This window comes from Dromiciops gliroides, chromosome 3 (genome assembly GCF_019393635.1).
Source record: "Dromiciops gliroides isolate mDroGli1 chromosome 3, mDroGli1.pri, whole genome shotgun sequence".
Classification (NCBI taxonomy): Eukaryota; Metazoa; Chordata; class Mammalia; order Microbiotheria; family Microbiotheriidae; genus Dromiciops; species Dromiciops gliroides.
Window position 1 is genome coordinate 580,669,679 of NC_057863.1, and position 14,055 is coordinate 580,683,733.

At 43.9% G+C, this 14,055-nt stretch overlaps 1 protein-coding gene across 12 annotated transcripts in view; it reads left to right on the top strand.

Annotated features, from left to right (window-relative positions):
- Positions 1–1,604: 1,604 nt before the first annotated feature.
- Positions 1,605–14,055, top strand: part of STIM1 (stromal interaction molecule 1) — a 258,245-nt gene continuing 245,794 nt past the window's right edge. For 2 of the 12 annotated variants that reach the window (XR_006355528.1, XM_043991782.1), the window contains exon 1: positions 2,482–3,420. Coding sequence is in view for 11 of the 12 variants with exons in the window: in XM_043991782.1 (XP_043847717.1) it covers positions 3,312–3,420 (109 nt within the window). In the remaining variant the exon portion in view is untranslated. The other 10 variants (XM_043991784.1, XM_043991783.1, XM_043991780.1 and 7 more) reach the window with 8 other exon arrangements.

A 14,055-nucleotide genomic window follows, 5' to 3' on the forward strand; every position in this document is an offset into this window, starting at 1 on the left:
ATCCTCCAGCTGTGGCTGGTGGGGGGGGTGCGCTCCAGCCTCATGTGACTCAGCACAGGCTATCCAGGATCTTTTGGATATCTCTGCTCAGGTCGGAGGGAGCTGGGGCCTTTTTTTCCCCTAGCTGTCTGACCTGGCGTCTTGTACAGCCCATGGGGCTTTTTGGCTCAGCTGAAGCAGAGGGGGAGAGGCAGCAGCCCCTCCCACACAGAAGAGACCCTGAGGGCCTAAGGCTTTCTGATCTCAGCCTAAAGATAGGGTCCCCAAATCAAAATAAATTTCCATACATGTCCATTGGAATGTAAACTCCTCAAGGGCAGGAGCTGCTTCAAGTTTGTCTTTGTCTTCCTAGCACTTAAAGCAGTGCCTTGAACAGAGTGGGAACTTAGTAAATAAATGTTTGTTGAATTGAATGTTATGTTTGTATCCTTCAGCATTAGAACTGGTTGGCAATCATAATATCCCTTCATATGTATGAAGTGCTTTATCAATTTTTCTTTTAACATTAATTTTTATTGATATTTGGATTTCCTTTATAACAAAGAATTTTGCCTTTATCAGTTTTCTTTTCTCTTCTTTTCTTTTTTTTTTTTTTTGTGGGGCAATGAGGATTAAGTGACTTGCCCAGGGTCACACAGCTAGCAAGTGTCAAGTGTCTGAGACTGGATTTGAATTCAGGTTCTCCTGAATCCAGGGCAGGTGCTTTATCCACTGTGCCACCTAACTGCCCCTTCTTTATCAGTTTTCAAAGCATTACTTCCTTTGCTCTTCACAACTGCCCATTCAGGAAGGCAGCTCAGGTGTTTTTCTCTCCATTTTATGCTCTTTTTATTACTTTGCAAGACAGGGCAGGAAACAAGACTTATCTAAACTTTGTGTTTGTCGCAGGTCCCACTTTACTGTAGAGAATTCTTTCCAAGTTGCTTTCTATTTTCTTATTTATAAGTTCCTCTGGAGCCCGGCCTATTTCATTCTGAGAAAAGTCTTTTGCATGCCTAGAGACTAGTACAGGACCTTGCACTTTGTAGGTGTTTAGAAAAATGTTCTTTGAAGGCATAAATGGGATGATATTTCACTGCCCTCATGCATTCATTAGCAAATTGTTCTGGTCAAGCTGCAATAGAAAAATGGTAGGGAAGTGCTGGCCACGAGGTCTCCCTCTTTTGAATGGGAGGGAAGAGACAGTGTTTTTACCTTTCTTTGCCTCCTAAATGCTTCCCTATGTTCCTGACACAATAGTAAGCTCTTAATAAATGCTTAATGACTGACAAAGGGGATCAGATCAGGAAAGAGAAAGTGCATGGATGGCTCATTCCTGGATGGATGGAAGAAATTCATCCTACCACAGCTGGAAGAATACTAAAAAGGCACATGCCCTCTCCAAAACCTCGATAATAATACTCAAAGAATTCTCATACCCAGGTTGATCTCTGTTAACTATCTCGGACACGTGCCTGCGCCCGAAGCCCCTGAACTCATCCACTAGGGGACGCTGGCGCGCAGGCGCGAACGAGACGGAATTTGATTGGCTAGGAAGCCCCGACAGTGGGTGGATCCTCGAGGCCAGTCGTGAAGAGGAAGCGTGCTTTCATTGGTTACGGGGTGCGGAGGAGTGGGCGAGGCTTTGAAGAACCGGACTGCCGGCGGGCGGTCGCGCGCTGGGCCGGACCGTTGTCGGCTCTGTCAGCTGGGTGGCGGCCTAGACGGTATCGGGGAGGGAGGAAGAATTCCCAGTTCTGGTCCCATCCTGTCCCATACAATTTCTTGAGCCCTGCCATGGGGGCGGGGTCAGCGGCTGTAGCAAACTCTCGGTTTCCCGCCCCACGGCGAGGTGGTTATCGCGGGAGAGCCCGTTCACTGTAGGGGGAGGGGAAGGCTCCCGGGAACGGCTCATCGTGGGGAGACGGAGGGAGGGAGGTCCTGGAGAGAGAGGGACTCCGGAAGAGACCATCATTGTGCCTGGGTGGTGGTGGTGGGGGCAGAGGGATCCCTGGAACACCCCACGGCAGGGTAAGGACTTAGGGCTCTAGTGAGAGGAAGGAGCGATCCGGGGCCTGGACGACCGGACAGCCGCAGGACACTAAAGAAGGGCCTGTCCCAGCGGCGGCCGGCTGCACTGAAGCCTATCCGGGTGGAAGCTGGTCAGAGCAGGGTTATCTGGGGAGAGTGGCTCAGCCGGGCGGGCAGGGGGCGAGTCTTGTACGCTAGTTCACCCCGGGATAGGCCGGCTTTGCAGGAGGGGGCGGGGCTCCCGCTCCTTTCCCTCCGCCCCCTCTCCCCCGCCCAGCCTGCGTTCAATTTGGGGAGGGCTTTGGGATCCGGGAGCTGTTATGCCCTAGCCCACCCCGTCTAAGGCCAAGCCCATCTGTGCTGTTTTCAGCCGGGCTGAAGGGACTGGGGCTGTACAAAAACCCCGGGGACGACTGCAGCTGAGGTGGCTGCTGTCCTTCCTGGTGGGTGCCAAGCCAGGGCTAACCGGACAGGCGGGGGGCGGGGGCGGCAGCGGCGCTTAACCCAGTTCTCAGATCAGCCTGCCCCGTCGGTCAGTCCGTACCCTGGGAGGGCAGAGCCAGGACCGGCCTTAGGGATCGAACCCCCTGAACTTTGGGTCCCGTCCCCTCAGGCCGGGAGGGCATCCCGGAGTCCCCTTGGGGGTTAGGGTCAGTCGAGAGCAGTGGTCCCTCTTGTCCCACATCCCCCAGTCCCCTGGCGCCGCATTCCGCGTGCTAGCGTGTGAACTCCGTGGCCTTCCAGGTGGGGAAGGGGGGGGCTGTTGCGGGCGGCGACGCGGCTGACACGGCTTCTACAGGCTCGCTCCCTCCCTCCTCCCTCCCTCCTTAAACTCTCCGGAAGCGGCAAGTGCTTTGGGAGGGGGGAGGGGGGTAAAGCAGCTGCGAGGAGTTGGAGCGCCCAGGCCATCGCTGCCGCTCGCAGCGGGCAGAATTAGGCTGACCGGGAAGGGGGCCTGGCTCTGGATACCCCCACCCCCGGCTTGGAGAGTCTTACCTTTCCCGATAGTGGCCGCTGGCAGGACAGACAGACTGACAGTGTTCTGGGACTCGAGGGGAAGCTGCGAAGCCCCAGGACTTTGAGGCGTGCCCGGAGCTAGCAGGGGATCTGCGGGCTTGGGGTACGAGGATCCCCAATACTTGACTTTCACCCTCTTGCCCTCTTCCTGCCCAGCTTGGGGCTGCGGAGGTGCCTTGGGAGACTGAGAGCGGGAGCAGCGGCGTGGGCTGAGGGCCGGGCTAGGCCGAATGCTGAAGGAGAGGGCGTCCAGGCTCCCCTTACCGGCCGCGTAGCCTTCAGCCATGGATGTGACCCCCGGCCTGGCAGTCTGGCTCTTATGGGCGCTCCTTCTGCACCATGGCCAAGGAGAGAAGCCTCCAGGAGCCAGCCCCGAGGAATCAGCAGTGGCAGGTAAGGCACTGGGACTGAGAAATGGAGGCTTGCCGCTGGGTTGGTGGTGGGGGTGTTGGCCTTAAAGTCTCACCCGAAATTTAGAGAGAAATGACCTTCTGGCCTCTGCTTGTTGGCTACTTTTTCATTGGCCCAGAAATGCCTGACCTGTTAAGAATTCATCTTTTAATACTCTCTAGAATGCTTTGTATTTGGCGTTAAAGGGGACCTCTTTGCCTCTGTGGATCAAGACCCCTTCCCAGTATCCAGGAGAAATGATTTAGATGAAAGACTTACTAGGACAGCCATATGCAGTGGCTTTAAGCACTACTAGCCTCGAAGAATAGTCTGCCTTTTGGTTTAAAGAAAGCAGCTCAGAGGGATCCTGTCCCATCTCTCCTAGGAAGGCCACCTCTCTTATGTGAGGACTTTTTCCCTTGATGGCCTATACAGAGCCTGTTGTCCCTTAAGTTCTGTGGCTTTCCTTTGACTTTGTCATGGAAGCAATCAGCCAACCCTGAGAGCAACCTGAAAGTGAGATTCATGGTGAGGGGGTTGGTGTAAGGAAGAGCAGCCCATGAAGAGCTTAGAGCTCCCTCTCACTGCTTGATTGGAGAGCATTACAATTCTGGGTTGTATATGAGTCCTGGTTTTCTTTTCTAGGTTTGCAGGTCTTTGTCAGGGAGCAGTACTAATGCTGTTGCAAAGTACATTAATTTAGTTGATTTTACTGTGAGTTCAGGAGGTGAGAAAAGAATTTTACTTCCCACTTTCCACTTCCACAAGGGTTCTCTTAGGACCATGGCACCAGCTGGCTTGGGCCATTCAACTCTGTCGCTCTGCATAGGCACTGATTTCTGGGAATTGGGAGAGTGCATGGTTGGCCTGGGTTTGATGGTTATCTTAGGGTGTCTGGGTCCCCTCTGTTAGCAGCATGAAAAAGAAATGTAGCTCATAGTTTTGTGGCAGCAGCAGAACTGCTGTCCTCATATGGAGGAGTGGGATTTAGAGCTCTTACTTTGTTCTGTGGCTCTCTGAACTTTCCCTGCTAGAACAGGATTCAAGACTCTCCCCTAAGAGTAGGAGTGTCTATCTTGTTTCCAAATGGAGTGAACCTTATGAAAAAGGCTTCTCTGATTTGGACAGGTTGGTGATTGTTTTAGAAATAGGCCCCAAATGTATGTAATATCTATCCATCTAGGCCACAGACCCCTACTTCTCCTCAATAATGGTGTTCACTCAGGGCTATTGGGAGATCAGTAGCCTTCACAGGTAAGATTGTGAAGTAGACAAATTGCGAACCATCCAAAACTGCCATCAGCTCTTCATGTTAATTCTTTCCTAGCAGATTCCCTGTATTGTAGCAGAGATCAGAGCCTTAAGCTAAGGAATGAAGTGCTGAGGGTAGAATTTTAGGCAGAAGCAGGTGGGTTTTTTCCCTCTTTCTGGGAGGGAATGGGCCAAGCATTGCTTGAAATCTTATTTTAGAGGCTTACCACTGGTCGTGCTTGACGCTAGCCCAATCTACTCACAGGCCTTTTTGTGTTCTTTACATCTTTCTTCATATGTAGACTTTGATCTTTTCTACATCAGGGCATAAAACTTTCATTTTGGTCTTAAATTATTTTGATTCTGCCTGTGTCCCCTCCAACCAGGTTGTTGTAGCTGCAGGTACTAACAAGACAGTACTCGGTACACAGGTTACTGTTGTTCTTGAATATAGCTGTACCTTGGAACTGGGACTCAGACTGGTAGAGTGGGGAAAAGGGCTAGATTTGGAGTCAGGACACTAGTTTTGAATCCTAGCTCTCATGCTTACTAGCTGTGTGAACATGAACACCTCATTTAGCTGCTCAACTTTTTTGTTTCCTTCTTTGTAATTTGTTGTTCAGTCGTTTCAGTCATGTCCGGCTCTTTGTGACCCCATTTGGGGTTTTCTTGGCAAAGATGCTGGAGTGGTTTGCCATTTCCTTTTCTAGCTCATTTTACAGATGAACTGAGGCAAACAAGGTTAAGTGACTTGCCCAGGGTCACATAGTGAGTGTCTGAGCCAGATTTGAATTCAGGAAGATGAGTCTTTTTGACTCCAGGCCTGGTTCTGTCCATTCTTCTCTGAAAAGTGAGAGTAATTAAAACTTGCACTACTTTTTTTATGGAGTTGTGAAGAAAGTACTGTATAAGCCTTAAATATACTTCAGTAGATCTATTATCTCATAAATGTGAGGTGGTAGTTAATTATATTGCATATATGACTCTAGTTTTTTCTTTGGGAGCAGGGGAAGCAGTTAACTGAATATCTCCTACAGGAAGTCTTCCCTAATCCCCTTAATTCCAGTGCCTTACATCTGTTAATTATTTCCTGTTTATCCTGTATATAGTTTGCTTTATATATATTTCTTTGCATGTTGTCTTCTTCCATTAGATTAGAAGCTCTTGGAGGTCAGAGACTATCTTTTACATCTTTTTATATCCCAGCATTTAGCACAGTGCCTGGCATATAGTAGGCTCTTAATAAATTTTTATTTATTGATTGATTGAACAGTCACACATAGGTACCTGGGGGAGATGCTAATTGTGGAGCCAGTTGAGGTAGCTTGGGAGGGAAGAGTACTTTCTGAGTTTTCCTTTGTGTACCTCAGAATGCCAGGGAACAGACTGGGCTTTTCAGAGTTCCATGGCAATTAGGGAATCTGTTTCGGGAATAACTTGCTATCCATCTTGCTATGCTTTCTCTTACTGGACTTACCTTGGGCAGATAATCTTTGGATGGGGTGACCTTTTGTGGCCTGTGTGATCTTGGTATGCTCTGGAGAAATTGGTGTTTTCCTGAGTAGAATAAGTCTTGGAGACTTTTTGTATGTAGGTGGTACCAACTGGAGAGGTGACAGTGTGAGAGAACCAGGGATCTCATCCTCTGCCCTGGAAAATGATCCCAGTCCTTCTTGTTCCCTTTAGCTCTATAAATCCTGCCTTTCTCATCCATCAAGAAGGCAAGACTAGGAAGGGGCCAGAGATGTAGATTTACTTTCTCACTTTCTCAGATAATCTTGGACTTTTCCCTTCTAGTCCCATATATTTGTGTGTGTGTGTGTGTGTGTATGTGTGAACATAATGGTTTTTGTAGGATTTAGTAAAAACAAATCAAAACCAAACCAAACCAAACCCCTTTTATTTAACAGCCATTTTAGGTACAGAAAGACATACTCTCCTGAGGAGGTGGGCGGATACAAATAGTGTCCTAGGCCAGGCATTAATGAAGGCCAGACCTGAAAGGTGCACTCAGGTGGATTCTAATTCGCTTTCTTAGTTTCTCATTGTGCTTTCCTCAGCTAATCCTGAGCCTGCATTCCTTAGGTACCTGCTGTTTTCAGCAAGCCAGGCTCTGGGCTTGCCTGACTTTTGGGCAGAACATGTGTCTGGGTTCTCAGAAAATTCTAGGGCTGAATGTGAAGGGTCAGAGTAATAGTGACCAAGTTTAGGAGATCTGGGAGTTAAAGGCAGGTTGGAGCAGTGGTTCTCATCCCAGTTTATTACAGCCTTTTAGCTATAATTGAATTTGAATTTGTTTGAGGTCAAGAGTTGCTGTGTATTCAGCCTGGTCCAAGACTTGAGAAGGGCCTCCTGGTGAGAGACACAATAAAGGCAGTGTGGTATGGTGAAAAGTTAGGAAACTAACTAGCATTTGCTAAGCACCAGGCACTGTGCTGAGTGTTGGGGATACAAAGAAAGGGGGAAAAAAGAGTCTCTGTCTTTTGTTTGTTTGTTTTTAGCTCTATAGCTTACTACTTGTGTAACTTTGGGCAAGTCCTCTCTTTACTCTGGGTCTGTTTTCTCATCTGAAAAATGAGGGAGTCGAACTAAATCATCTCTAAAGTCCCTTTTAACTAACTCTGTGATCCTTTGCCTATCAATTGGTGCTGAAAGGCAGGCTGGGCTCTTACTTTGGGGCCTCAGTGAAGCAAGTTCCTGGCAGCCCAGCCCATTGCTGACGCCTCCAGCACTATAAATGGCTTTGCCATCTTGGGGGCTGTGCTGTTTTTAGCTCTGGGTGGCTCCCGGAACTGGACTGGTGCCAAGGGTAAGGGCAGGTGGGTAGGGTTGGAGGGAGAGAGGCAGAGCCTGGAGATAGACCAGGCCAGCCTGACGAGGCTTGCTATTCTATTGCTGTTAACAGTTTGCTGTCCTAGGCTTTAGTTTAAAGGTTGATACTTCTGAGGAGGTGGCTAGGCACCTAGGCTACCTTGGGTACTTAGTTAATTGCTAGATAGGAAGAGCTTACCATTTCCAGGAAGCTTGCTCTAAATATTTCAGCCTATCTTTATTTTTTATCTTGGAACTCCTCTAGCCTTTAGGGCAGGGGACCCTAGGTGGCAGGTTTAAAGAATCACAGGTTGGGTGGATATGGAAGTCATACCTAATTTATAAAACGGGACAAGTTGGACTAATAGACTGGTAGAGAAAGAGAATGTTATGGAGCCTACTTAGATTTTTAGTAAAGCATTTGTCAAAATCTGTCATATTGTTGTGGACCAAATAGAGAGAGGCTAGATAAATGATGGTACAGCTGGGTTCCAAAACATATAGTCACTAATGGCTTCATATCCAACTTGGAAGGATATTTCTAGCAAAGGACCCTGGGCCTTGCTGCTTGGCCTTGTGTTGTTTAACACTTTTATCACTAACTTGGATAAAGGCATAGATGACATGCTTGTTGAATTTGTAGATGACAAAAAGCTGTGAAGGACAACTAATACGGTTAAAGATAATATCTAAGAGGATTTTGAGACAGGTTGTTATAATGTTGGACTATATCTAGTTGCATGAAATTTAATAGGGATAAATGCAAAGCTTTACCCTCAGGTTCAAAAATAAATCTACTTCCTAAGTGTATGGGTGTGGCTAAATAGAAGTTTATGTGACAAAGGTCTGGGGGCTTTAGTGGAATACAAATTCAGTAAGAGTCAATGTTGTGATATAGTAGTTAAAAAGCTAATGTGATTTTAGGTTGTTTAAAGACAAGCATAGTATAGTGCCTAGGTCCTTTCAGAGAGATCCTGCTATACTCAGCTGTGGTCAGAATACAGCTAGAATATTGTGTTTAGTTCTGGATGTCATACTGATGAACTGAAGAATGGGCCTGGCCTGTAATTCGGAAGATACTTTGTCATCTGAGAATGAGGTGCTGTAGGAAAATATGGTCTCAGTTTACGAGACCCCCTCCTGAATTATGGAGTCCAGATGAATACACATGAAACACTTAATGACCAAGGCCACATATGTGAGTAGCTGCTTTATAGTGTAGTCTATAGAGTGTGTGGCATCCAAGCAGAGAAGAGAACCTAAATAACAGGGTAATAGTTGTGAGATAAAGACTGCATCAAAAGCATAAGTTAGGGAGTGATCATATCAGGTTGGAGTCATCTGGGAAGTTTCTCTGGAGGAGTTGGGGCTTGAACTGGGCCCCAAAGGATGGGTAGTAGAATTTAAACAAAATAGAGAGGACACTTACTAGGCATGTGGGAAGGTGTGTAGCATTCTTAGGGGATTGGGAACAGTGATGAGCCTGATTTGAGTAGGGTCTACCCTTATCTAGAACCCTGTTGTGCAGACTCCTTTTCCATCCCTTCCTAATCATAGTTTTATTTATAGAACAGTACTGTTTTCAAAGTTGTTTTGTATCTATTATCTCATTTGATTTCAGAGTAGTCTTCTTTGTTTGAAGTGTTGTCATGTGGAAGAAGGATAAAACTTTTTCATTTTGCTCCTGTTCATTTTTTACCTAAAAAACTAGGACCAATGGATGGAAGTAATATGGAGGTAGATTTGGGCTTGATTTAAAGAAAACTTCTTAAACAATGAGAGCTTACTCAGAGTGGAATGGTTGCCCTAGGAGGTAATAAATTCTCCATTACTAGAGATCTGCAAGTGATTACTCAGCCTTCACTTAGCTAGGATATTGGGGGTGGTGGTGGTGGTGGTATTCCTTTCCTGGAAGTGTTATACTAGATGACCTCTAAGTTCTTCTCCAACATTCTGTGTTCTAAGTTCCTTTTAGTCTCTGAGTCTAAGCTTCTATATGAAAAAGTGGCATTTCTATTAGTTGGCAGGTTGCTAAGTTTGGCTGCCACTGATGCTTCCTGTGGGAAATGATTCCACAGGAAAGCTAATATATTGGCCTCACTAAATAAGTGGAGTCAGGTCTAAATCTGATTCTTCATCTTCCCCTTTTCAGTCCTTAGGAGAAATACTGTCTTTTCAGTCTGGGAGGTGTTATCCACTCAAGTTAATTTTGTATTAACCACTCTTTGGGCTTAAAACTGCAGTTTATTTAGACTTTTAACTCTTTTGGGTAATAATAATCCCTCCCATTTGTATTTAACCTTCAACTGTTTTCTCTCTTTTTTCTTTTTCTTTTTTTTCCGGGGCAATGGGGGTTAAGTGACTTGCCCAGGGTCACACAGCTAGTAAGTGTCAAGTGTCTGAGGCCAGATTTGAACTCAGGTCTTCCTGAATCCAGGGCTGGTGCTTTATACACTGTGCCACCAAGCTGCCCCCTTGATCAACTGTTTTCAAAGCAGTTTCCTGCCTATTATGTTTTTGTTTGATTCTTACAACGTTCCTGTGAGGTCAGTAAGACAGGTATTATTCCCATTTTTACAGATGAAGAAGTTGAGGCCAAGAGAGTTAGATTGTTTCGATCTATGCCAACATTCTGAGAATCATGGAGCTTGGAGCTGAAAGGTTAGAGATGATCTATCTGATCTCACTTTATTTTATAGGTGAGAAAACAGTCCCAGAGAGGGAAACAGATTTACTCAAGTTTACATAGGGAGTAAATACCAGAGCTGGAATTTAAACTTTGCATCTCTATTATCACATTTATTTATTTACTTTTCTTCTAAGAAAGATTTCTTTTTTTGCATTTAAAAAAAAAATTCTGAGTTCCAAATTCTCTGCCTCCCTCTAACTTCTCCCCAACCCATTGAAAAGGAAAGTAATATAATATCAGTTATACATGTGAAGTCATACAAAATATATTTCTATATTAGCCATGTTGCAAAAAGGAAAAAAGCAAGAAAATATTTTTAAAATTTATTTTTAATATTATTTCTCTTTAAATTTTGAGTTCCAGATTCTCTTCCTCCTTCTCACCTCTCTCCCACCAACTGAGAAGGCCAACAATATATCAGTTATATATGTGAAATCATGTAAACATATTTCCCTATTAGCCATATTGCAAAACAGAGCAAAAAAAAAGTGAGAAAATTATACTTCAAATTGTACTAAGAATTCATCAGTTATCTCTCTGAGGTGAAGAGCATTTTTTTTTGACATGAGTCCTTTGGAGTTATTTTGGATCATTGTATTGATCAGAATAGCCAAGTCTTTCACAGTTGATCATTACAATATTGCTCTTACTGTACATAATGATCTCTAGTCTTCTCACTTCACTTTGTGCTCGTGTCATATAGGTTTTGCCATGTTTTTCTGAAAGCACTCCCCTCATCATTTTTTTCCCCATAAAAATCTTTTATTATTTTCCAGTTACATGTAGAGATAGTTTTCAACATTGGTTTTTATAAGATTTCTAGTTTCAAATTTTTCTCCCTCCCTCCTCCCTCCCCAAGACAGCAAGTAATCTGATATAGGTTATATACCCCTCATCATTTCTTATAGCACAATAGTACTCCATCAAAATCATATGCCACAACTTTAGTCATTCCCCAATTAATGAGCATCCCCTCAATTTCTAATTCTTTACCACTACTGTAAATATTCTTGTATATATAAGTCCTTTCCTTTTTTCCTTTGATCTCTTTGAGTTACAGATCTTGTAGTGGTATTGCTGGATCAAAGGATATGCACAGTTTTATAGCCCTTTGGGTATAGTTCCAAATTGTTCTGCAGAATGGTTGGACCACTTCCCTACTCCATCAGCAGTTCATTAACATACCTATTTTCCTTCATCCCCTCCAGTATTTGTCATTTCTGATAGGTGTGAGGTAGTACCTCAGAGTTGTTTTAATTTGCCTTTCTCTAATCAGTAGTGATTTAGAGCATTTTTTTCATACACTTATGGATGGCTTTGATTTCTTCTGAAAATTGTTCAGATCCCTTGATCATTTATCAATTGGTGAATTGCAGTTTTTATAAATTTGACTCAGTTCCCTATATATATTTGAGAAATGAGACCTTTTTCAGATAAACTTGATGTAAATTTTTTTCATATTACTTCATTGTTTATAGTATTTTTTAGCAAAATGTAGTTTCCCTGATTATTTCTTTTAATTAGGTCTATTTTTGTTTTTTCTGATATCATGATTACTACTCCTGTCTTTTTTACTTTAGCTGAAGCATAATAGATTCTCATCTAGCTTTTTATTTTAGTACTGTCTATCTTTCTATTTTAAGTGTGTCTCTTGTATAAAATATATTGTTGGATTCTGGTTTCTAAGATAGCTCACATTTTTTTTCTATTTTTTCATTCTTTTTTTTTTTTTTTTTTTGGTGGGGCAATGGAGGTTAAGTGACTTGCCCAGGGTCACACAGCTAGTAAGTGTCAAGTGTCTGAGGCCGGATTTGAACTCAGGTCCTCCTGAATCCAGGGCTGGTGCTTTATCCACTGCACCACCTAGCCGCCCCCTATTTTTTCATTCTTTTGACTTTGTTTAATTGTTTTTTGATGTTTCATGGAGTCGTTAGCTGCTGCCTTGCTGTTATTCATTTGTTTCAGTGATGTCTGACTGTCTGTGAACCCATTTTGGGGTTTTCTTGGCAAAGATATTGCAGTACTTTGCCATTTCTTTCTCTAGCTCATTTTTCAGATGAGGAACTGAGGCAAACACTGTTAAGTGACTTGCCCAGGGTCATGCAGCTAGTAAGTGTATAAGGCTGGATTTGAAGTAATGAAGATGAGTCCACTGGGCTCTATCCACTGGGCTACCTATCTGCCTCCTGCTGAGAAAGAATTTGACCTTTTGAAGGTCATCCTGGAAGTTCATGGACCGCCTTTTAGTCATGTCAATCAATGGACTTGAATGCTACCAGCCAATTAGCTTGGCTGTGTGTGGGGACTGCCCCTCTTCCTGTTGGACAGGGGGCTTCTGGAGGAACTGACTGGTACTCTCAATTTTTGGGAAGTGTGAGGGCCTAGGTAGAGGTGTGTTTTCTCTCTCTCTCTCTCATATAGATCTGAGCTAGGGTTTTTCCATTCTTTCAGACACATGTGCTCTCTCTCTCTTTACTAACTTCTAATATGCTTTAATAAATGCTTAAAAGCCTAAACTGTTGCTGAATTTATAAGTAAATCTTAGCTAGTTCCCCCCGCCCCCCCCCCACGGGGGGGGGCAGGTAAGAATACACACATTAGATTTTGGGGGAGGGGTGAGGCAATTGGAGTTAAGTGACTTGCCCAGGGTCACACAGCTAGTAAGTGTTAAGTGTCTGAGTTCAGATTTGAACTCTGGTCCTCCTGACTCCAGGGCCAGTGCTATATCCACTGCGCCTCCTAGCTGCCCTGGAACACATTAGATTTTTTTTTTTTTTTTTTTTTTGCAGGGCAATGGGGTTTAAGTGACTTGCCCAGGGTCACACAGCTAGTAAGTGTCTGAGGCTGGGTTTGAACTCAGGTCCTCCTGAATCCAAGGTTAGTGCCTTATCCATTGTGCCACCTAGCTGCCCCCAACACATTAGATTTTAGACATCATACTCCCAAAACTTCCCTCTCTTTGTATTTGAGAGAGACAGTTTTTTGTTTTTTGAAGGGGATGTGAATTCAAGTGAAAATTCTTATAAATGTGTGTGTGTGTGTGTGTGTGTGTGTGTGTATTGTATGTTGTTTAGTTAATTAGTTGTGTCAGACTCTTCATGACTCCATTTCGGATTTTCTTGGCAAAGATGCTGTAGTGGTTTGTCATTTCATTCTTCAAGTCATTTTAGAAATGAGAAACTGAGACAAACAGCGTTAAGATACTTGCATAGGGTCATGCAGCTAGTAAGTATCTGAGGCTGGATTGGAACTCAGGTACTCCTGACTCCAGGGTCAGCATTCTGTCTACTGTACTACCTACTTGTCCAATTCTAATTGTTAAAGAATTCCTTCCCCAAGACAAGAAGCAATCTGATATAGGTTATATATGTACAATCATGTTAAACATATTTTCATATTAGTCATGTTGTGAAAGAAGAATCAGAACAAAAGGGAAAAACCACAAGAAAGAAAAAAAAAACAAAACAAAAAGTGAAAACAGTATGCTTTGATCTGCATTCAGACTCCATAGTTTTTTTGGGATGTGGAGAGCATTTTCCATCATGAGTCTTTTGGAATTGTATTTTATCATTATATTGCTTAGAAGAGACAAGTCTATCACAGTTAAGCATTGCAAAATGTTGCTGTTACTGTGTATAGTATTCTGGATCTGCTTACTTCACTAAGCATCAATTCATGTAAGTCTTTCTAGGTTTTTCTGATATCTGTCTGTTCATCATTCTTATAGCACAATAGTATTTCATTACATTCATATTCCACAACCTGTTCAGCCATTCCCCATTTGATAGGAATCCCCCAAATTTCCTATTCTTTACCACCATGAAAAAAGATGCTATAAATATTTTTGTATATGTGGGTCCTTTTCCCTTTTTTTGATCTCTTTGGGA